The sequence below is a fragment of the Podarcis cretensis genome (assembly GCF_951804945.1).
Source record: "Podarcis cretensis genome assembly, chromosome: 8".
In the NCBI taxonomy this organism is placed as follows: domain Eukaryota; kingdom Metazoa; phylum Chordata; class Lepidosauria; order Squamata; family Lacertidae; genus Podarcis; species Podarcis cretensis.
This window is the reverse complement of record NC_137177.1, coordinates 17,814,417-17,839,128: the sequence shown is the minus strand read 5'-3', so window position 1 is coordinate 17,839,128 and position 24,712 is coordinate 17,814,417. Positions and strand designations below refer to the sequence as shown.

Here is a 24,712-nt window from a genome sequence, read left to right as displayed (position 1 = left end):
ATACATTTTTGCTGGAGAATAAAATTTCTTCTCAATCTGTACCCATAAGGAAGACACAAAGGCTTCAATCCTTCCCTGTGTTTGCCTCCAGCACATGGTAGCCTATTCAAAGATACATTGGATCCCTGAATGTGAACAGGTGTAGATAGAACAGTGGTAGATGAATTTCCAATTCTCTCCTCTCTATTTTTTCCCATGTGATTTCTCCAATTTTATCTCCAAAGACCTCACTCGATTTTAGCTGGATCTCAACTTTCCATGCTTCCTCCCCCACCCCACATAATATCCTTGCTCAACAACAAATTACAGCAATGCAGTCTTATGTCCACCACAACAGAGCTGTTGTGGAACTCCAACTCCCATCAGCCCCAGCCACCATGGTCCATGATCAGGGGTGATGGGAATTGTGATTCAGCCATACCTGGTGCTTGCATCACCTGATGTAGCCTCTAAAACCCCAGACTACTGAATCTCCAATCATCCAGAGCTCACCCAAGCAGTAGAACTTCCATGGCCCAGAATTTTGGCATTCTGATTCCCATCTTCCCCCACCTCAGGCTGAACTGGGGGCTATTGCTATCCAACTATCCCTTCCCCATTGCACCTAGCCTGAGAGCTCCACTCACTTGATACCTTTGATCTTCTTTTCTAGAAGTGGTTATCATCCGAACTGTCAGGACAAATCGGGGGGGGGGGATGCTTAGAGAGTACGTGGTATTTCAGTGTGGGTGCAAATTAAACCACTTCACGAAATAGATTTTCTGTAAAACCCACTTCCTGATTCTCATTTCCTTTTAGCAAATTATCCAGAATCTGTCATGCCTGCTCCACTTCCCTGAGTGATAGGTAAAGGTAAAGGTAAAGGGACCCCTGACTATTAGGTCCAGTTGTGGCCGACTCTGGGGTTGAGGCACTCATTTCGCTTTACTGGCCGAGGGAGCCGGCATACAGCTTCCGGGTCATGTGGCCAGCATGACTAAGCCACTTCTGGCGAACCAGAGCAGTGCACAGAAACGCCTTTTACCTTCCTGCCGGAGTGGTACCTATTTATCTACTTGCACTTTGACGTGCTTTCGAACTGCTAGGTGGGCAGGAGCAGGGACCGAGCAATGAAAGCTCACCCCATCAAGGGGATTTGAACCACCGACCTTCTGATCAGCAAGTCCCAGGCTCTGTGGTTTAACCCACAGTGCCACCCGCGTCCCTGAGTGATAAGAGATTGCATAAAAACACAACAATTCTTGTGAGGACAGGGAGGGGGGTGATGCTGGAAAAACTCTCTTCTGAGAGGTTCAATCACTTTGTCACCCCTGTCATGGATCCTTGCCATCCCCTCTTTTCTCCAGCATGAGACCTTACCTGTCTACAGTGACGAATAGAGCCATAGCCAGTTGGCTTCTGACCAGCTCTTCTCTTCCTCCCACCTCCCCACAGCAAGTCCTTGAGAAACATCCCACTCACTTAGTGCCTTTGATCCTCTTGTCCAGAAAAAACTGTCCTCCAAGCGTTCTATGATTTGCTTCTGTTTTCCAGGCTCATGTGGATAACTATAAACAAATGCGAAGAAATAGAGTGTGATGTATTTTTAGTATAGGTTGAGGGTTGGGTGGTGGGAACGCAAGGCCTGAACTTCCCATGAATTCTCTGTTCGAATAGACTCTTTGCAAACTGCACTTCCTTGTTTTCAGTTCCTTATAGCAGACTTCTAAAGATTTGCTACACATGCTTGAGGGCACCAGTCCCAAAATAGCTGCTATGGGGCGTAGGCACAAGCACACATAAATATACTGATGCTGTTGCTGTCTAATAACAACAGGGAGCATTCCTCAGTACCAGGGAAAATATACAAGGTGGTCAAACTGTGTGGTGGTGTAGTGGTTAGGAGCGGTGGACTCATAATCTGGTGAACCGGGTTCGATTCCCTCCTCCTCCTTGGGCCAGTCACACTTCTTTGAAGTCTCTCAGCCTCACTCACCTCACAGTTTGTTGTGGGGGAGGGAGGGAAAGGAGATTGTTAGCCACTTTGAGACTCCTTCGGGTACATAGCTGTCAAGCGTCCCTTATTTGGAGGGACAGTCCCTTATCCCAGTGCCATGTCCTGCTGCTGTCGCTTATTGATGGATGTCCCTTAAATTTCCCGGGTTTCAAAGGAAGCAGCTCCTCTCCCTCCCTCCCTGCCAGCCAGGGAGGAGGGAGGCTCCAACTGTATTGCTTGGCTGCCCGGCCCGCCCCCCTCCAGCCTCCTCTCACCAGCCTCAGCTCCTGGGAGCCCCTACCCGCCAGGACCTGTTCCAAGGGCTAACCATAGAGGGGGAAAGCGGAGGAAGGACCACAAGCACTTCTCCCATAGATTTGTAGTGGTAGACTAGCACAGATGGTCTGATCTGCGGGTTTACTTCGGGTGCTATTCCCCCCCCCCCGCCTCCCGCCCCACCTGATGGAACTGAGAGCTGCAGATGGAGCACGAGAGAAAAATACAGAACTGTAGCAGCATCTTCGTAGCTTGGACTTCGTTTTACGCGAAATGTGGTTGCTGCTTGTAGTTATTTAATTGCAGTGTTTCATCGGCTGGTGTCTTGAGCAGCAACCTCTGGAAACGAAGGGGTAAAAACTGGCACCGCTCTCCAAAATTATCTGGTCACTTTTAACTTTGTATTTCAGCTGGTTGACTAAAATCCCTTATTTTGGCTGCTGGTCCCTTATTTTCAAATCTGTAAGTTGACAGCTATGTTCGGGTAGTGATAAAGCAGGATATCAAATCTGAACTACTCCTCCTCCTCCTCTTCTTCTTCTTCTTCCTCTGAACTCACAGAGGTAGCTTAGAAGTTAGCTGCACATTTTGTCTCATAACTTCCCTTCTAGGAAAGCTAAATACTTACATTACAAAAAAGAAAGAAAATGAATGCTCAGAGTGTGGAGCACCAGTGGTCTACACTGACTGCCAGTGTCTTAGACAAGGAGACAGTCCCAATCCTACTAGGAGGTGCTGAGGATAGAACCTTCTGCCTGCAAAGCAGATGCTTGAACACTGAGCAACAATCCTTCAATTTAGTCATGTACCCACAATCATGTCTCCTTCCCCAGAGTTTCCAAATTGTAAAAAAAACCCAGGAAATGGATAAGCACTGCCTTCACTTCTTTCTTCTTCTTTTTTGTATAAAATAATATTTTATTTAGAGTTCAACAATAACAAGGGGGGGGGGCGCAATAACTATTACATCAGTTCATTACAGTTGACCAGCTTTAACAATAAATAAACAATAGTTGAAGAATTACAAAACATCACTTTTAACTTACTCGAGTTTTCATATTTAAGTTTTATCTCTTTATTTCTTTTTAGCAGGTCGAAGAAGAAAAGAGCAAAGAAAGAGGTACAAAAAAGAGGAGAGAGAGAGGGGGGGGGAGAGAGAGAAGAAAACAAAATATAATAAACACACCTGACTTCCAATTAGACTCATTGTGTTATTATTTCTACTAATTTTTCACACACAGTTCCAAATTATTGTATTGCATTCTTTGTTTTCCTCAGATACCAAAAAACATTATATTTGTTGTTTTACAAGGATCATTCTATTTCTGCCAGGAGATATTTATTATTATAATACTTTTCCAGATACTCTTTAACATTTTCCCATTCTTTCTATACTGCCTTCACTTCTACCATGCTGCCTTGAGCCCAGAAGGGCGCAGAATATGATACATGAACTCCTTTGGGACCTTTCCCCCTTTGCAATCTTACAATTACAGTTCAAAAATAGACATACTCAGAATAGACTCATTTAAATTAATGGACATGATCAGAATAGACCTACTGAAGTTAATGGGCATGATTAAGTTCAATGAGTCTACTCTGAGTAAAACTTAGTTGGATGCCACGCAATGGATTTATTTTAAAATACGAAACAAACAAAAAATAGTTTTCTTAGCCAAGACAGGTTATAGTCACCAGATGTGATACTTACTCTCCCAGGGAGGTACTGAGTCCCTTCTTTCAGGCTGATTCAGAGAAGATGAGCCAGAGGAGCAATTCTCTAAGCCTTTTTTATGATCTCAGACCACAATAACTAATTTCACACCTTTGGACATAAACACATTTTGTACTAAACTAAACCTTGTGTTTCACACCTGACTTTACCAATCTCTATAAATATCAACATGTCTTGAGCAGGGCATTCAATGTTCCCTGGTGATGGGTTCAAATTCTTCATTCTTCATATTAATGGGGGTTTTAATTGTATTTTGCTTATTTCCTTCCTTTTTTCAGATTTTGAGATCAGTAAATTAAATGTACTGAAGGCTGCGGCTTGCTATGTTGGTTCTGCATTTCCTCCCTCAGCAGCATTACCTGCGTAAGAAATACCCGTTCATGTCTGTGGTGTGAAAACCACTTGTGATCTCTGCAGAAAAAAATCGTGCAAATTGCTATTCTAACTCCATGAAAACAGCTGCTCCTCTCTACTTGGACTACCTCCTAAATTCCCTTAAAGAATGGTCAGGGTGACTAACTTGTTTTGTGTCCCCACAGCAAAAACGGGGGAAAAACAAGGCCTTCCTCCCTGCTCTCAGGGCCTTGGGTCTGTGAACGAGACATGTCTGTTGTCACCTCACCTGTTCAGCATTTAGCATGACATGCACATTCCACTATAGGGCACCCCAAGCAATACACAAAGCAAATGCAGTATAGGGTGGCAAACAGTGTTGTTACCCTGTAAAGCCACAAGAATCTCCCCCACAAGATCTAGCTCAGACTAGAAGACAGATTAAACCAAATGAAAATGCCACTCCGAACATAATAATCCCTACAACATGAGGGAGGCCGTCTGTCATGGATGCTTTCGCTGAGATTCCTGCATTGCAGGGGTTGGACTAGATGACCCTTGGGGTCCCTTCCAGCTCTACAATTCTGTGGTTCCATGAGGAAGGCAAAAATGAAGAGTCCCAAGCCAATCGGGGGCTATCCAAAATATTCCTACACAACCCCTTTAAAAGGTAAAGGTAAGGTTAAGGACCCCTGAGTTGAGTCCATTCGCAAATGACTCTGGGGTTGCGGCGCTCATCTCGCTCTATAGGCTGAGGGAGCCAGCGTTTGTCCACAGACAGCTTCCAGGTCATGTGGCCAGCATGACTAAGCCGCTTCTGGCAAACCAGAGCAGCGCACGGAAACACCATTTACCTTCCCGCTGGAGCTGTACCTATTTATCTACTTGCACTTTGACATGCTTTCGAACTGCTAGGTTGGCAGGAGCAGGGACCGAACAACAGGAGCTCACCCCGTCATGGGGATTCAAACCGCCAACCTTCCAATCGGCAAACCCAAGGCTCAGTGGTTTACACCACAGCACCACCGCATCCTAATAGAGCCCATACTGTTGAAGGATGGAGGGAGGGCACCAAAGGAAAAAGGGGGGAAAGGTTGGGGAGGAGCAGGCTTATAAACCAAGCCATCCCCATTGACAATTGGCCAAGGCTTTACCCATGCCACCCCTAGGTCTTCCCCAAGACTTAAGTCATCTTTTGGGGGGATTCCGGATATGGCTAACTCATCCCTACCATAGAGTGGAAGTAGAATTTCCTCCTCATCCCCTCTTGTGTTGTGATTGTTAAGCCTGTCGATTAGGACCGCCTTAAAAAATAATAATTGTATAGCACTGAAAAACTATACCTGCTTTATAAACTCTTGTTCTTAGCAATAATGAATGCAGGTGCTACAAAGTTTAACAATGAATGAATGTGCAGAGGAATGCAAAACTCTTTAAGTACAGAGATTTGATTTACTGAAATTGGGATTGCTGTGCATTTAATTCTGAAATGTTCCCAGGTAACTCTTGTGTTTGGTTAACTTTAGTCACATGGGAGGTACCTTATTACATTCTCCGTTTTGTTTTGTGTGTAAGTGACTTGTAATGGTTGCATCTCCAGGAACACCAAAGAAGAGACAGTGTTAGATAACTCTCTTTCTAAATGCAATATAAAGGTAAAGGTAAAGGTACCCCTGCCCGTACGGGCCAGTCTTGACAGACTCTGGGGTTGTGCGCCCATCTCACTTAAGAGGCCAGGGGCCAGCGCTGTCCGGAGACACTTCTGGGTCACGTGGCCAGCGTGACATCACTGCTCTGGCCAGAGCCAGAGCCAGAGCCAGAGCCGCACACGGAAACGCCGTTTACCTTCCCGCTGGTAAGCGGTCCCTATTTATCTACTTGCACCCGGAGGTGCTTTCGAACTGCTAGGTTGGCAGGCGCTGGGACCGAGCAGCGGGAGCGCACCCCGCCGCAGGGATTCGAACCGCCGACCTTTCGATCGGCAAGCCCTAGGCGCTGAGGCTTTAACCCACAGCGCCACCTGCGTCCCGTAAATGCAATATAGCAGAGTGCTAATTTTTCCCTGTGAAGTCTAGGTCAGGAGAAGCCTGCTGGGAGAAAAAAGCGGAAACCTCTCATAAGGAACTACATCGGCTGTGGTGAGGACTGCAGGGCCTGCTCCCTTACAAGGTCTGTCTTGCCAGAGTGGTGCATGCTCTAGTTATCTCCCGCTTGGACTACTGCAATGTGCTCTACGTGGGGCTACCTTTGAAGGTGAACCGGAAACTACAACTAATCCAGAATGCGGCAGCTAGACTGGTGACTGGGGGGGGGGGGGGGCGCCGAGACCGCATAACGCCGTTCTTGAAAGACCTACATTGGCTCCCAGTACGTTTCGGAGCACAATTCAAAGTGTTGGCACTGACCTTTAAAGCCCTAAACAGCCTTGGCCCAGTATACCTGAAGAAGCATCTCCACCCCCATCATTCTGCCCGGATGCTGAGGGCCTTCTGGCGGTTCCATCACTGCAAGAAGCAAAGCTACAGGGAACTAGGAAGAGGGCCTTCTCAGTAGTGGTGCCCGCCCTGTGGAACACCCTCCCATCAGATGTCAAAGAGATAAACAGCTACCTGACATTTAGAAGACATCTGAAGGCAGCCCTGTTCTGGGAAGTTTTTAATGTGTGGCATTTTAATGTATTTTTAATCTTTGTTGGAAGCTGCCCAGAGTGGCTGGAGAAACAAATAATAAGTTGTCGCTGTTGTTGTTGTTGTTGTTGTTGTTGTTGTTGTTACATGGCCGAGCTGGGTAACATATCCAGAAGACTGAGTGCAAGTACAATTGTACCTTTGGTTAAGAACCTAATTCTGGAGGTCTGTTCTTAACCTGAAACTGTTCTTAACCTGAAGCACCACTTTAGCTAGTGGGGCCTCCCACTGCTGCCAAGCCACCACTGCACGATTTCTGTTCTCATCCTGAAGTAAAGTTCTTAACCCAAGGTACTATTTATAGGTTAGCGGAGCCTGTAACCTGAAGTGCCTGTAACCCTAAGCACCTGTAAACCGAGATACCACTGTACTGGAAAGGGGGGCGGGGGCGCTCAGCACCCTGCTCCCCAAGCCTGTGCCGGCACTCTGCTCCAAATATAAGTCACACTTTAACTTTTCACAGTCAGAATTGGGGGGGGGGAGTGTGGCTTATATTCGGGCCAATACAATAAATGTAAATACTTTGCAGATATTCTTATTTAGCTATATGTTCTTTTGAATATCTTGATGAGTGTTTGGACGTTGCTTTAATTTCAAGAAAAGAGTCAGTCCTGCACAGGATTGGGCTTCCTAGCTGCAAATTAGCTACTCTGCCAACAAAAACTACATATGTGTAAAGCAGGAATACCTCAGTGTAACAACTAGAGCTTGTTTACCTTTATTGAATAAATGGGAAAGCAAAGCACAGGCGTTTTCTGAGTTGACACCCACATCTTTAATCTACAGTCAACGTCTGTAACCTCAAGATGTCGCTGCTCTGCAGTGCCCTTCAGCCTTAGCCTGTATGGGCAATAGTGTGTATTGACAACCACATCTTTTATTGGCAGCCAACATGGTGCATCCAAGTTGTTATTGCTGAGTTCCAGCTCCTTTCAGTCCTTGAGCCCAACAATATCTAGAGGGAGGGCACCTCACTGGTACTCATAATCTATTTTAATTATTGAGGCGGGGGTATAACTGTTCATAGAAACTGTAGCCTTATTACACTCTACCGGCTGGTGGGGTCTGCGTTGCTTCCGGGAGGGAGAAAGGAAGTCAAATGACACCGAGGTTGATTCAGAGAAAGAGTTTATTCTGCTCTCTGGATAGCAGAAGGCACTTGCGTGGTCAGTCCACAGCAAGTCCAAAGAAATGAGAAATTTCATGCAGTATATATATCCTCCAGGCACCCTCTCCCCCCTTTCCCAGGAATCCAACCACGTCAGCTTATACACGTAAGTTGACATCCATGCCCATAAACAGATATTCCTGTTCCGGTACTCTTGACCATAAAAGGTTGTTCCTGTTCCTATACTCTTATCTTGGGGCAGGAGGTCACCAACTTTAAGAGCGCTCCTGGTGCCGTTCCCGGGTCTCTTGTCAGACCTGACAAGGTCTGTGCTTCTTTGTGGTCAGGATGTTAGATAAGACCCAGACGTGCCATCCCTACTCCACTGGAACTGGCAAGGTCATCCATTGCCGTCATGGACTGATAAAGGAGAGGGCTTTGAGCACTTGTTTATACAGCTGGCTTTCTGTTTATACATTGACTCAAGAGCTCAAGTTAATGCATTTTAGAAATGCTCCTTTGGAGGAGGAAAAATGAGGATTTTGGGTCCCATTTCAGACTGACTGCACAGAAAATCCATTCCTTCCCCCTTCAAAATGGCTGCTTTTCTCTCTATGGCAGCTTCTTCAAGGAGAACTGGCATCATCTGCATGCTGCTGCTATCATTCATGTGGACGGACTCTTCGCCAGCATTTGTATCCTCTATCGGCATGATGAAACCTTTCTTTAGCAAAACAACAGTGGATGTCCTGAAAACTTGCTTGAATTTCTCCCCAACGAAGAGATAGAGAATTGGGGTGAGGCAGATATTCAAACAGAGGCTAATGCTGAAAATGATCCGCAGGACTTCTACTGTTGTTCTCTGGTCTTTATGAAACAACGAGAGAGCATAATAGAGGTAGAAGGGAAGCCTGAAGATGAAGAAGCATGCCACAGAAACCACAAGGACTTGGAAAGGCTTCCCAGCCTTCCTCGCCAGTTTTTTCTTCTTTATTTCCTGACACATCCAATGATAGCAGCCCACAATAATGAAGAAGGGGAACAAGAAGGTGAGCAGAAGCCGAACCACAAAGACTGCCAAATCAATCTTGTAGTGCAGAGCCTCTGCTTTGTCCTTATCCTCAGTGATAAAGAAAGCAAAATTTTTCACACAAACCTCTTTTTTGTCACCTTGAATCACATAGGAAACCAGATAGGGAATGGACATGACCACGGAAAGGGTCCATACTCCTGCAAGCACTCTCCTTACTCGGGGTTTTGTGCGGTTCTGTCGGGACCAGACCGGATGGCAGGTTATCAAGTAGCGGTCCAGGCTGATGATGGTGAGCAAAAAGACTGGGGTGAGCATACCTACAGCGATGCAGAAGTTGACCGCCCTGCACAAGAATGGACCAAAGACCCAGCGGAAATTGAGGATATCCTGGACAACAAAAAAAGGCAGACAGGAACAAGAAACCAAGTAGGACAGAGTGAGGTGGAGGAACCAGATGGTATTCACTGTCCTCTTCATCTTCACACAAAGTAACCAGAAGATGTGCCCATTCATGGCTGCGCCCACCAGGAAGGATACCAAGATGATGCTAGCAAGGCCCCAACGCAGGGGAGGTTCATCTGTTGGGTCAACTTGGCTGAGGTTCATTTCTGTTGGTCTGGCCATGTTGCCTTTTTCCATGAGATCCTGGAAGAAGATGGGAAAGAGAGGCAGATGAAGGGAAGAAGAATTGCAAGAAAGGAAAGAATATAAGATGCAAAGAGGCTGAGAACTTCTGGAGTGTCAGCGAAGCTCAGATGCGAAGCTCAGAAGCTCAGGAGAGAACAGTTAGCAGTGGAAAGAGAGGAGGGGGAGAGCAGCTGTAATCTGAGCTCTGAACAAAGGGGAGGGGGAAAATGGACAGACAGCTGTGTGAGAGCTCTGATAGTGAGCCAGATGTTGGAATGCAGAAAACATTCTCTCCCAAATCTAGTAGGATCTCAAAAGTGGCTGAGACGCGTGAAAGATACTGGAAGAGAAGGTAGGGGTTTCCATGCTGGGGAAGGGGAAGGAGCTCAGTCTAGGTTCTGTCCTAGTTTGTTGTTTTAGCAATAAATCTGAAATAATTAACAGCCAGAGTCGTCTCACATTTGTGGGAGAGACCAAGCCAAAACATGGAGATATCTGGAGAAACAATTGGTTCCACTGCACTTCTAAGCTAATGGACTTCACATTCTAAGCTCAAAATAAGATAGTAATTTTGACGTTCTTTAGAACCAACCAATAGTCTCAAGACACCTTAAACCAGAGGTGTGGGAATCTTTTCAGCCTCAGGACTGCATTCCCTTCTGGGCAACTTTCCAAGACCCATGGTGGCCTGGGCCAAAGGCACAAGTGCATGGAAAGACAGGTGCTAATTATACTTTTGTGCAGTAAGCACACACACTCACACACCTTTCACTATGCTCCTTACAGGCAGGCAAGAGGTCTTATATCCTGCCCTTCCATCCAAAGAAGACCAAAGGGTGGCAAAGTTCAAGGACACATTCCAGCCAGGCAAAAATACCTGAGGTGTGAAGTAGGATCAGTGAGGGGTGGCCTGGGGAGAGTTCCAAGGGCCTGATAGAGATGCCTGGAGGTCCACAAGGGGCCTGAAGAGCCCTGCTCCTACATATATAGGGGAGCTTTCCTAACAACTCTCAGCAACCTTAAGCAAACATTTCTCAGGATGCTTTGAGGGGAGCCATGGCTATTTAAAGCAGTATGATATTGCACTGGTCATGCTGGTTGGGCCTGATGGGGGGAGCCAGGATCTCACAACATCCCACAACATCTGGAGGGCCATGGGTTTCCCATCCCTGTAGCAAAGTTTCTCCCCCCCCCCCCGGAGGGATGAAATCCTAGAATGCTAAATCACCTGCAATTCAGATCTCTAGCCAACAGACCCTCATATTACATGCAACACTGATGTCCTCTCTTCCACTTTTCTGCATCTCAAGTTGGGAACAGAGTCTAGGAGAGCTGCCTGGAAGCAGATTTATTGCACTGCGGAAGCGTGCTGGACAGGCAGAAAAGTTCACACAAACACTCCACAAACTGTCCTATCTGCTGAATATGCCTCACTCACCTGACAGCATCAATCCGCTGTTCTAGAAAGGCTGGTCCTCCAAGCTTTCTGCTGTCCTGTTCTGCTTTCAAAGATGAAATGATAAAGGCATTGTAGGGTGCAATGTCTTTAAGTTGTGAAATATGCAGCGCCGATTTATCTTAAAAATGAATTCTCTGTAACTACTAGCATTGCATCATGCTTAGTTTCCTGAATGAACTCCTTCACTCCTCTGACTTCAAGGAACAGCCATGTGCTTTCTTCTGATAATATTCTTCGAAAACAGGGACTTCCGGAGGCGGCGCGAACGGCAATGGCTGCCCTTTCCTAGTCGGGAAGGGAAGCTCCGCCGAAAAAGGGTCTCCCGCTGCGGCGAAGCGGGGACCCATTCTGGAAAACCACAGGCAGCAGAAGCCTGTGGTCTTGGGGTCCGGCGGGCGCCAGGAGCAGCCCCCAAAACGTTGAAGGAACCCCGTAAGGGGCTCCGGATCGCGGAGGGGGTTGCGGCGCTGTGGATCGTTCCGCAATCGGCGGAGTGAAGCCGCGTTGCTGCTGCCGGTGAGCGCTGTCCTTTCTTCCTAAACTACAGATTCGGAAAACAACAACCCGTGAGTAAACGGACTTTAAAAGTTTCGGGACTTTAAGTACTTAATTTGGCTGAAAGCGGAGTGACGAAAAATAGGAAGTCCGTCTTCCGCTGTCATTGAAACATCAAGCAAAGAGCCGGAGGAGTGGAGGCAAAGAGTGAACTTTTAATCTAACTGATCTGGACATCCGTGGAAATTATTTTTAAGCAGAATAAGGACTTTAAGTAATTGATTATATGACTTTTATGTGGACTTTGATACCTTTCTTCTATTTGGATTATAATTAAAGCAAGAATCCCAGGTGCTGGAACTGCCTGAGTAATTGAGTAGCCAGCTTGCAGGGCTGGATACTTTTGAACTTAAACTTTGAAACAATCTGAGGGAGTTTGAACTGGTTACTTTGAAGCATCTTTTGGAATACCAGCAAGCACTGTTTGAAATATTGTGACTTTTTAAACACTAACTCTGCTAAAAATTACCTTATTGAAGGCTCTCGGACATTAAATGGGATTATAATATTTTTATTGAAATTGTCTTCTTTCCTAAAGACATTTCAAGTTCCCCCTAGGGGATTTGGGATTAATAGCAGTGACATTGTTTTACTTTCTTTTTCCCGGCCTCCTGTTTGACTATTACCATCTGGGCCGCTGCTTTCTCATGGGAACAACTCAGCTTGACCTTGAATTTTAGATAACTCTGGAATGAGTGGCGCAAGAAAAAAGGGACCGAGAACCAGACAAACAACTCTAACCGCAGTCTCCCAGGCACGCAGATCATCTGTGCCTACTGTGCTTACTTTGCCTACTCTGACTTCTGAGAAAGAAGCTGCTTCTCTGCCACGGGCAGAAACTGAGGAATTACAATTGGAAGAGATGGCCTCAGGAGAAATCAGTTCTACTTTAGAGAAAATTCTTGAAAAACTAGAATCTTTGGATAAAAAAGTGGAATCTTTGTTTTTTTTTTTTTTATAATAATTTTTATTAATTTTCCACACAGATAATAAACAGCAATATAACACAATATAACTTCATACTCATCGGTTCATAACCTTTTTTCTTTGACTTCCCCATACCTCCCCATCCCTGCATCCTTGTTTAATAATTCTTTAGCAACCCTTAAGTCCATTGTCTTAATTCCTTTTCGTAAATATTTCTTAAGTTTTTTTTTTTTTTTGTTTACTGCTGCAATTCTTTACTTCTTACCCCCTGACATCTTAACATTCCTCAATTTTACAATTATTTTTGAGATATATTTTGAAATTCTTCCAGTCCTCTTCCACTGTCTCTTTCCCCTGGTCCCGGATTCTGCCCGTCATCTCGGCCAGTCCCATAAAATCAATCACCTTTGTTTGCCATTCTTCCAGAGTAGGTAATTCTTGCGTCTTCCAATACTTTGCCAGTAGAATTCTTGCTGCTGTAGTGGCATACATAAAGAAAGTCCTATCCTTTCTTAACACCACTTGGCCCACCATACCCAAAAGGAAAGCCTCTGGTTTCTTAGGAAAAGTCCACTTAAGGACCTTCTTAATTTCATTATAGATCATTTCCCAGAAAGCTTTAACCTTTGGGCAGGTCCACCAAAGGTGGTAGAAAGTGCCTTCAGTCTCATTACATTTCCAACACTTATTATTAGGCAAATGATAAATCTTTGCTAGCTTGACTGGGGTCATGTACCACCGGTAGATCATTTTCATAATATTTTCTTTTAAAGCATTACATGCAGTAAATTTAATACCGGTGGTCCATAATTGTTCCCAGTCAGCAAACATGGTATCATGACCTATATCTTGTGCCCATTTGATCATAGCTGATTTCACCGTTTCATCCTGTGTATTCCATTTTAACAGCAAGTTATACATTCTTGATAAATTCTTAGTATTGGGTTCCAACAATTCTGTTTCTAATTTTGACTTCTCTTTCTGAAATCCTATTTTCCTGTCCTGTTTAAACGTCTCATTTATCTGATAGTAATGCAACCAATCTCGAACCTTAGGTTTTAGTTTCTCATAACTCTGAAGTTTCACCCTTTCACCATCGTATTCTATGATCTCATGATATTTTGGCCATTTAGAATCCATATTAAGCTTTTTTACTTCCCTAGCTTCCATTGGTGACACCCACCTAGGGGTTTTACTTTCCAACAAATCTTTGTATCTAATCCAAACGTTGTACAATGCTTTCCTTACAATATGGTTTTTAAAACTTTTATACACCTTTACCTTGTCATACCATAAATATGCATGCCAACCAAAACTGTTGTCATACCCTTCCAGATCCAAAATGTCAGTATTCTCAAGAAGTAGCCAGTGTTTCAACCAGCAGAAAGCTGCTGATTCATAATAAAGTCTTAAGTCCGGCAGGGCAAACCCCCCTCTATCCTTTGCATCAGTTAAAATCTTAAATTTAATTCTGGGCTTTTTGCCCTGCCAGACAAATTTTGATATGTCTTTCTGCCACTTCTTGAAACAGTCCATCTTGTCCACAATCTGCAACGTCTGGAATAAAAACAGCATTCTAGGCAATACATTCATCTTAATAGTAGCGATTCGGCCTAACAAGGAAAGTTTCAGCCTTGACCATATTTCCAGATCCTTTTTAACTTCTGACCAACATTTTTCATAATTATCCTTAAATAAGTTCACATTCTTGGATGTTAAGTTTACCCCCAGGTATTTTACCCTTTTTGTAATTTCCAAACCTGTTTCATTCTGAAAACTCTCTCTTTCTTCCATTGTTAAATTTTTTTCCAACACTTTCGTTTTTTGTCTATTCAATTTAAAACCTGCTACTCGACCAAATGTTTCAATTAGTTCTAATACTCTTTTAGTACTAGTGTCTGGCTGTTGCAAAGTCAATACTAGGTCATCTGCAAATGCTCTTAATTTATAATGTCTAACTCCGACCTGAACTCCTTTAACCAACTGGTCCTTTCTAATCATGTTTAACAAAACCTCCAGGACCGATATAAAAAGCAAAGGGGATATTGGGCAACCCTGTCGTGTACCTTTTTCTATAGGTATTTCTTCTGTTACCACATTATTTACAATTAATTTGGCCTTTTGTTGAGAGTATATTGCACCTATACCGTTTTCAAAACCTTGTCCTACCCCCATCCCTTGGAGATTCTTTTTCATAAAAGTCCAACAAATGTTGTCAAAGGCTTTCTCCGCGTCCACAAAAATCAAAACTGCTTTCCTATTAATGTCAACGTCCAGCAGCTCCAAAATGTCTATAATGTTCCTCACATTGTCTGACATATGTCTACCTGGGAGAAAGCCTGTTTGGTCCTTATGAATCTCTTCTGCCAACACTCTTTTCAATCTTTTTGCCAAAATGTCTGCAAAAATTTTGTAATCCACATTGAGTAAAGATATAGGGCGGTAGTTTTTAACTTGGTTCTTCTCAGTCTCTGTTTTCGGTATAAGTGAGATGAAAGCCTCTTTCCACGATTCAGGTGCCTTTTTCCCCTTCAAAATTTCATTGCAAACTTCCTTCAATGGTTGTATCAGCCATTCTTTCAGCATTTTGTAGTATTTGGCCGTCAGGCCATCTGGTCCTGGTGATTTTCCCAATTTCATATTTTGAATGGCACCCTCTATTTCTTGTTCTGTTATTTCCTCGTTTAAGATCCTTTTACTTTGTTCTGAGATTTTTGGTAAACCGTATTTTCTGATGAATTCTTCTATTTCTTGCTCGTTGGTTGGCCCTTGTGCATACAATTTCTTAAAAAAGCTTTGAAAACAATTGTTGATCTCGTTAGGTTTGTGGATAATCTTTCCATCCATTTCTAAACTTGTTACCGTATTCATTTTCTGCCTTTTTTTCAATTGCCATGACAGAAGTTTCCCACATTTATCCGCTGATTCAAAAGTTTTTTGTCTCATTTGCTTTATCTTCCATTCTATTTGTTGGTTCATGAGTTCCATGTATTGCATCTGATGAAACTTTATTTCTCTCAAAATCTCATGAGACTTTGGTTTGGACCTCAACTTCTTCTCTCCTTCTTTTATTTTTTCTAAAAATTTTTCCTTCTTTTCATTTTGTTGCTTCCTCTTAATAGAATTTTGTTGAATTAGGAAACCTCGCATCACGGCTTTGCTTGCGTCCCAAATTATTCTTTTTTCCACATCTGTTTTCCTGTTGATCTCAAAGTAATCTTTTAATGTTTTAAGGGCCTTCTTATGGATCTCTTCGTCCTTGAATAGGGTGTCATTCATTCTCCATCTAAAGGAACCAGTTGTTGTTAGTTTCATCTCCATCTTGACCGCATTATGGTCGGAGCACGTTTTTGGGCAGATTTCTACTTTTTTTGTTCTTGACGCCAGACTGCTAGAAATCCAAATTTGGTCTATTCTTGTCCATGTCATTTTTGCTTCTGAGAAGAAAGTTCCCTCTCTCTCTAAAGGATTCTTTGTTCTCCAAATGTCAATCAAGTCCATTGTTTCAGTCATTTCAAAAAAGATCCTTGGTAGTCTCCCTTCTTTCGAGATCACTTGTCTCTGTGCTTTGTCCATGTTTGTTGAGACAACTCCATTCATATCTCCCATCATTAGGATTTTATAATCTAAAAAGTCAACTAATGTCTCATGCAACTTCCTAAAAAATTCAGCCTTCCCTTCATTTGGGGCATAAACTCCCACAATTAATATCTTTTCTCCTTGAATTTGTATTTCAATTGCCAGGTATCTTCCTTGTTCATCTTTAAATATTAATTTTGGAGCCAACTTTTCCTTTGCATAGATCACCACACCTCTTTTCTTTACTTTGTCTGATGAGATGAATTCTTGACCGAGTCTCTTATTTATTAATAATTTCCTGTGTATCCTGGCAATATGGGTTTCTTGCAAACATATTATGTCTAATTGTTCTTTCTTCAAAATGTGAAAAACCTGTCTTCTTTTCCGAGGAAGGTTCAAACCATTACAGTTCCAACTAAGGAGTTGCAGAGACATTTTGTATTTAGGTAGCTGTTCCTCCAACTGCTCCAAGCTTCTGCTCTTCCTCCGATGGTGGTAGTGAAAGTCCAAATGACAAATTTGCTATATCGGGTGGTTCCCTCTCCTCCACGGTTCCTTTCTGCAGATCCTCCAGATACTTCTCTAGAAATAGTTCTTTGTCCTGAATTGTTTTTATTTTAATCTTCCTTCCATTGAAGTTAAAGGACAATCCTTGTGGAAATTCCCATCTGAATGGTATAGTGTTTTTCTTCAGCAGGTCTACTAAACTCTTGTAATATGTTCTCACCTCTAAAATGTATTTAGGAATGTCCTTAAAAATCTGTATCTGAGAATTTTGAATCACCAATGCCTTTTGATAATGCAAATTCAATATTCTATCTCTTTCTTCTTTTGATCTCAATGTAATTAGGCAGTCCCTTGGTTTTTTGTCCTGCCTTCTACCCAGTCGAAAGGCTGATATTATCTCAAGTTCCTCATCTTCCTCCCATTCCTCCTGCCAAAAAGTTATGATGTTCTCTGTGAGAAATTTCACAAGGTTGTCCCCTTCCCCTTCAGGCACCAATCTAAATTTTAAATTCTTCTCTTTACGTTGAAGTTCCAGTAAGGAGAGGGCTGCATCATGCTCATTCACTTTTTTAATAATAGGCCCAAATTTTTCCCTTGTCTCTTCAGCCGTTATTTTTGCACTTTCTGCAATCTTTCGTGTTTCTGAACTTTCCTGAATTAATCTATTTATAGAATCTGTGTTCGATGCAACACTAGCCGTATTCACATCCAACCTTGTTGTCAACTCTGTTAATTTTTTAGAATTCTCTGTCGAAAGTTTTGTCAATGCTTCCAGGGATTGATTTATTTTAAGTAGAGCCTGAGTCATAGGATCCATAGAAGCTGGTGTTTTTTCCTGCACAGCTGCAGTTCCTGATATAGAGGCCCTTTTCTTGTGAGATTGTTTTGCTTTCTGCCTTGTTACTATCTCTTCTGTAGGGGCACTCATATCCTCAAGGTCGTTTTCACAGAGTTGATTCCCAAGTGGAAAATCCCACTGTTACTTTTTCAAGTGCAACAGTTTCAGATAGAGCCCTCTAGAGGGAGCATTCAATTGTATCCAAATGGCAGAGATAGAAGAAAACAAAGAAGCAAGGGAGTATAACAGTAGCCAAAAGTTTCCAATGTCCAAATTGTAATGTCTCTATTTTTCTATGTGGCCAAAATGCAGCAAAGTACATCTAAGGTCCGATAACTTTTTTGCAAACAAGTCCCCACTTCTCAAAGTTTGACAGTCCACGTCCCGGTGTCTTGTTTGGGCAGCCCGACCCCAGGGGATTTGGCAATGGAAGGTCTTAATTTTCCATTAATTTTCCAGCAGATTAACAACGTTCCAATCCCTTCCCCCCTTCTCCTGCCAATCTGGGGGGAGGTTTTAAGTCCGATGTCAGTTTGACAGCTTAAAAAAATTAGAAAGGTTCCCTTTAAGTGCAGCTTGATTTTCGTTGCTTTATTCCTTCTGCAGTCCCGGGGAGGCAGACTTCCTTAATTTTTGCCTTTCCCGTTTTCAGCCAATTTTTTTTTTTTTAAAGTCCCGTTACTTTTCCAATCTTACTCACGGGTGTTGTGGTCAAATTCCAATTGCAGGAAGGAATCGGCGCTCTCCGCTCATGGCGACGCGGCTTCACTCCGCTAGCTGGGTGACGACTCTCAGCACCGCGCTTACCCCGATGCCGCTCAGAAGCCTTTAAAAAGGCTCCCTCACAGTACCGGGGGGCGCAAAGGGTGCCCACCGAATCTCCTTTGTTCACAGGCTCCGCGCCTGTGATTTTAGGGGTCCCCCGCTTGCCGTAGCGGGTAAGACCCGAACTAACGGAGCAGTCCTGCCTCGGAGCTCGAGGCTCGGACCGCCATTAAGCGCTGGCGCCGACCGGAAGTCAAAAAAAAAAAAAAAATCTTTGGATAAAAAAGCTGATCAGCAAACAGCTAAAATTGAACAAAATACTGAATGTTTAAATAGACTAACTGGACAAGTTGCACAAAATGTGCAAGCAATTGGAGAACTGAAGGAGACTGCAGGTGAAAATCGGAAATTGGCTGAAGATACCAGCCAAAGATTGGGAAATTTAGAGAAAGAGGTAAGACCACTCAGCAAACAAGTAGGTGAACATCAGACCTATCTTTCTATGATAGAACTACAGAATAGACAGACTAATTTAAGGATAAGGTCGATACCAGAGGTGGAAGAAGGCAACTTAGCTGAGTTCCTGACTAAAGAATTTTCCAAGTTTTGGAACCTAGAGGAAAAAGACTTTAAAATTACATCAGCCTTCAGACTTGGAAGACTTATAAAGAGAGAGAAGCCCAGAGATTGTTTAATAATACTGAGATCGAAGGAGGAAAGGGACAAGATTTTGGGTTTACATTACGGAAAGTCACTGGACATTCTGGATAGAAGAATCGAAATTTTTAAATATTCCTAAACAACTGTTGGACCTTAAATCTGATTATTTGGAACTAACAAGATTGTTAAGGAGCAACACGATTATCTTCAGGTGGGATTTTCCTCAAGGATTATCCTTTACTTTTAGAGGGAAGAAGATTAAAATCAGATCACTGGAAGACAGAGACAAATTTCTGACTGCGCACGGAGAGGACCTTCAAAAAGGACTGGAACTACCCTCGGGGCCTGTAGTACCAGAGGTGCCCGCACCCTCGGATTCTGAAGACCCAGCGAACAAGGTACTACCCCTAGAAAAATAACCAGACTTATCCAGGATGTCTCTGCAACTTTTGAGCTGGAATATAAATGGCTGTAATATTCCGGAAAAAAGAAGGAAAATTTTTCATATATTGAAAAAGGAACAATTGGACATTATTTGCTTACAAGAAACACATGTGACTAGGCTCCACCGGAAAGTACTAATAAATAAAAGACTTGGTCAGGAATTTATATCTTCAGACAAAGTAAAGAAGAGAGGCGTGGTGATATATGCAAAAGAGAGCCTGTCACCTAAATTCTTATTTAAAGATGAATATGGAAGAATTTTGGCAATTGAAATACAACATCAAGGAGAAAAGATTCTGATATTAGGAATTTATGCACCAAATGAAGGGAAGTCGGAATTTTTCAAGAAGTTGCATGAGACTATGCTGGAATATCTGGATTATGACAACATCATCATGATGGGAGACATGAATGGGGTCGTATCAACTAACATGGATAAGTCACAAAGCCAGAATGTCACTAAAGATGGCAGACTACCAAAGACCTTTTTTGAACTGACTGACAATATGGACTGGATTGACATTTGGAGAACGAAGAATCCCTTGGGAAAAGAAGGAACATTCTTCTCTGAAGCTCAGCTGACCTGGACAAGAATCGACCAAATATGGATGACTAGAGGTCTGGCACCGAAGGTCAGAAAGGTGGAAATCTGCCCAAAAACCTGCTCCGACCATAACGCACTGAAAATGGATATGATACTATTACCAACTGGCTCCTTTAGATGGAAGATGAATGACAATCTGTTTAGAAATCAGGAGATTACTAAGAAGGCCCAGAAAGCATTGAAGGATTACTTTGAGATAAATATGAACACTACGGTGGAAAAAAGAATTATTTGGGATGCAAGTAAAGCTGTGATGAGGGGGTTCTTGATACAACAGAATGCGGCAAGGAAGAGGATACAAAATGACAGAAAAGATAAGATTTTGGAGAAAATAAAAGAATTAGAGAAGAAGTTAAGATCAAACCCGAAGTCCCTGCCGATCTTGAGAGAAATCAAACTCTATCAAGCACAGTATTCTAAATTGATAAACCAGGAAATAGAGTGGAAGATTAAATTAATGAAACAAAAAACTTTTGAATCGGCAAACAAATGTGGGAAACTGCTAGCTTGGCAGTTGAAGAAGAGACAAAAATTGAATACAGTTACAAATTTGGAAATTGAAGGAAGAAATATTCAGAACCCCACGGAGATTAGAAAGTGTTTCCAGAAATATTTCAAAAAATTATATACCCAAGGGCCGCAGAATGAGGACGAGATAAAACAATTTTTGGAGAAAAATGGACTTAAAAGGTTGTCACAAGAAAATAGATCTCTCCTGAACAGTAAAATAACATGTCAAGAAATTGAACAAGCCATTCAAAACATGAAACCGGGCAAATCTCCAGGGCCAGACGGACTAACCTCCAAGTATTATAAGATATTAAAAGACCACTTGATTCAACCACTGATGGAGGTTAGCAATGAAATTATGCAGGGGAGGAGGGCGCCGGAATCGTGGAAGGAAGCTTTCATCACATTGATACCAAAATCGGAAGCTGAAAAGACGCAACTTAAGAACTACCGTCCCATCTCCCTCTTAAATGTGGATTACAAAATTTTTGCAGATGTTTTGGCAAGTAGATTAAAAAAAGTTCTAAATGAAGTAATTCATAAAGACCAGGCAGGCTTTCTCCCAGGTAGACATATGTTTGCAAATACAAGGAACATTATTGACATTTTGGAACTTTTGCAAACTGATATAAATACAAAAGCAGTATTAATCTTTATAGATGCGGAGAAGGCCTTTGATAATATCTCTTGGAAATTTATGAAGGGAAATTTAAAAGAAATGGGAGTGGGTCGGGGTTTTGAGAATGGGATTGATGCAATATATTCAGAACAAAAGGCTAAATTGATAGTAAACAATGTGGTTACTGAAGAGTTTAAAATTGAAAAAGGAACACGACAAGGCTGCCCGATTTCCCCTTTGTTATTTATATCAGTTCTGGAGGTGCTCTTGAATATGATTAGAGGGGACCGGTTGGTGGAAGGGATTCAGGTCGGAGCGAAACAATATAAACTTAAAGCTTTTGCAGATGACCTAGTTTTGACCCTGCAGGAGCCAGAATCTAGTACAAAAAGAGTATTACAACTGATCCAAGATTTTGGTCGGGTGGCAGGATTTAAACTAAATAAACAGAAAACTAAGGTGTTGGGGAAAAATCTGACAGATGCAGAGTCGGAACAGTTTCAGAGAGAAACGGAACTAACTATGGTTAAAAAAGTAAAGTACCTAGGGGTAAACATAACAGCAAAAAATCTGAGTCTATTTAAGGATAATTACGAAAAATGTTGGTCTGAAATTAAGAGAGATTTGGATAGTTGGACAAAATTGAAGCTTTCTCTGTTAGGCCGAATCGCTGCTGTTAAGATGAATGTATTGCCAAAGATGTTGTTTTTGTTTCAAACATTGCAGATTGTGGACAAGACAGAGTGCTTCCGGAAGTGGCAGAGAGATATATCTAGATTTGTCTGGCAGGGCAAAAAGCCCAGAATTAAGTTTAAGATACTAACTGATGCGAAAGAAAGAGGGGGCTTTGCCCTGCCAGACCTAAAGTTGTATTATGAAGCCGCAGCCTTTTGCTGGCTAAAAGACTGGCTACTTCTCGAAGACACTGACGTATTGGATTTGGAAGGGTTTAACAATGCCTTTGGTTGGCATGCATATCTATGGTACGATAAGGTTAAGATTAATAAGGTCTTTAAGAACCATATTGTCAGGAAAGCAGTTTTTAAAGTCTGGACAAAATACAAAGACTTACTGGAAAATAAAACTCCGAGGTGGCTTTCACCTCTGGAAGCTAAGGCCCGAAAAAGACCCAATATGGAGGCCAACTGGCCAAAATATTGGGAAATATTAGAAAAAGACGGAGACAATTGGAAATTGCAGAGTTTGGAGAAAATGAAGGATAAAGTGCGAGACTGGTTACATTACGCTCAGATTAAAGAAGTTTTTAAAAATGACAAAAAGGTAGGGTTCCAGGTGGAGAAATCGAAGTTGGAAACAGAATTGCTAGAACCAAAAACTAAGGTATTATCAAGAATGTATAACTTGCTGCTGAAATGGAATACACAAGACGAAATGGTTAAATCGGTTATGATAAAGTGGGCTCAGGATATTGGGCATAATATTATGTTCGAGGACTGGGAAAGGTTGTGGACCACCGGGCTGAACTTCACTGCATGTAGTGCTTTGAAGGAAAATGTAATGAAAATGATATATAGATGGTACATGACCCCAGTTAAACTTGCCAAAATATACCATTTGTCTGATAATAAATGTTGGAAATGTAAAGAACATGAAGGAACATTCTTTCACCTCTGGTGGACTTGCCCTAGAGTGAAGGCCTTCTGGGAAATGATTTATAATGAGTTGAAAAAGGTATTTAAGTATACCTTTACCAAGAAACCAGAGGCCTTCCTTCTGGGCATTGTCGGCCAGAAGGTGTTAAAGAAGGACCGAACATTTTTTATGTATGCAACAACGGCAGCAAGGATACTTATTGCCAAGAGTTGGAAAACTCAAGATCTACCCACACTGGAAGAGTGGCAGATGCAGCTGATGGACTATATGCAACTGGCCGAGATGACTGGCAGAATTCGAGACCTGGGAGAAGAGAGGGTTGAAGAAGATTGGAAGAAATTCAAGATTTATCTACAAAAGTATTGTAATTTGGTTGAAGGCTAAGAAGGATGCTAGATCATAAATAATTGCCTACCATTGAATTAGATTTGAAATTGATGACAAGTGAGATTGAGGGAAATATAAAATTTGTGGAGAATAGATTAAATTAACTGAACAAAATTTAAGAATATAAACAAGATGATAAATTGCTGGGAAAAATTTTTAACGATGTAAGTGGGAGTGGGAGACGTGAGGGAGTCCAAAGAAGTTCTGAAAAATGTGTTATGATATATGTTATATTGTTTATTATTTTTGCATTTTGTACTCTAAAAAATCTCAATAAATATTTAATCAAAAAAAAAATATTCTTCGAAAACAGAAACATTGTCAGCCCATTTGGATTGTGGGGGAAAACCCACCAACCACTGGGAGGTGAACTGCAAAGAGGGAACATAATGTGATTCTGCATGGATTGCAATATGGGGCAATTCTAGTTACTGGAGGAAACATTATGATTGAGACACAATCCTGCCCACCACTGAAATATTGAAGGCCGGATAGGAGGAGCACTGTGAATGGACAAGCCTGTAAATCGTGAGGAATGCAATTCCTCTCCATCTGGTGTGTTTTTCTGTTAAATTATATGAAAACTCCCTGCAGGCTTGGGCAAAATGGTTGATGAGTAGGGCTTCCTCGGAGTGCGCTGTCAAGTCTGCATCATCTGCAAACATCTCTTGGATAAGAACCCGCCACACTTTTCAGCTTGATATTCAACTACATTATGCTTAATTTCATTCATAATGGGAGGTGTGGTATGACACAACAATAAACATCATCAGACATGTCCCCATTCTCCCCACCCTTTCTAGGCATTTGCACTTCATAAGTAAATTATAAATAAGTAAATTATAAATAAATAAATGATCTAGCTCTGCCTACACTGGCATTCCAGGTGTTCAGAGAGGGGTCCCTCCCATCTCTTCTTGGAGATGGTGGAAATTGAACTTGGTGCATTCTGCACTCAGAGCCTATGCTCTTTCACTGGGTTATAGCTTTCACTGTGACTATCTGAATGCCACATTAAAGGAGAAGTGTGAGGACTCAGTGAATAGTTTGGTTATGGAACTCACTGTCGGGGTCTCCACTCTGCGAAGCTGATAAAGCTCATTTTCTTCCCCCAAGTCCTTCGGAATCGCCTCCTGACATGTTTAACGACCTGAGCCTTTGATGAGGCTCCAAGGCACGTTCCATTCAGCAGAGTTTCCAGCACAGGAAAGAGACGAGAGGTTTGGGCTACATTGCAAAGAGTTTTATTATCCTAACTATGCAGACAAAAAACACATCCTCTCTCTATGAAAGCAGAGAGCAACCAAAACAAAGGAACAAAAGAAACAGGAAACTAGTAACGTCACATCCGTCTCTAGTCTCCCGTGAGACTTCCAATAGCCTGGACTGTCCCTGGAATGTAAACAGTCCTGTGACTCCAAGCAGCTGCTCAGTGGCAAAACAGAAACTAACGCTCACCCCCATAGAAGG

At 42.5% G+C, this 24,712-nt stretch overlaps 2 protein-coding genes across 2 annotated transcripts in view; both read right to left on the bottom strand.

Moving 5' to 3' along the window:
* The window catches only part of GPR33 (G protein-coupled receptor 33), a 5,483-nt gene extending 3,945 nt beyond the window's left edge, over positions 1–1,538 (bottom strand). Inside the window, exon 1 of the mRNA XM_079986221.1 lies at positions 1,462–1,538. The gene's annotated coding sequence lies outside the window, so the exon portion shown is untranslated. The remainder of the gene's footprint in view (positions 1–1,461) is intronic.
* The window catches only part of LOC307223373 (putative G-protein coupled receptor 33), a gene marked incomplete at its 3' end in the record, with an annotated part of 26,359 nt that extends 1,647 nt beyond the window's left edge, over positions 1–24,712 (bottom strand). Inside the window, exons 1-4 of the mRNA XM_079989341.1 lie at positions 24,307–24,712; positions 11,213–11,465; positions 8,679–9,792; positions 627–670 (exon numbers count right to left, since the gene is read on the bottom strand). Of these exons, the coding sequence (XP_079845467.1) occupies positions 627–670; positions 8,679–9,786 (1,152 nt within the window). The 5' untranslated portion in view covers positions 9,787–9,792; positions 11,213–11,465; positions 24,307–24,712. The remainder of the gene's footprint in view (positions 1–626; positions 671–8,678; positions 9,793–11,212; positions 11,466–24,306) is intronic.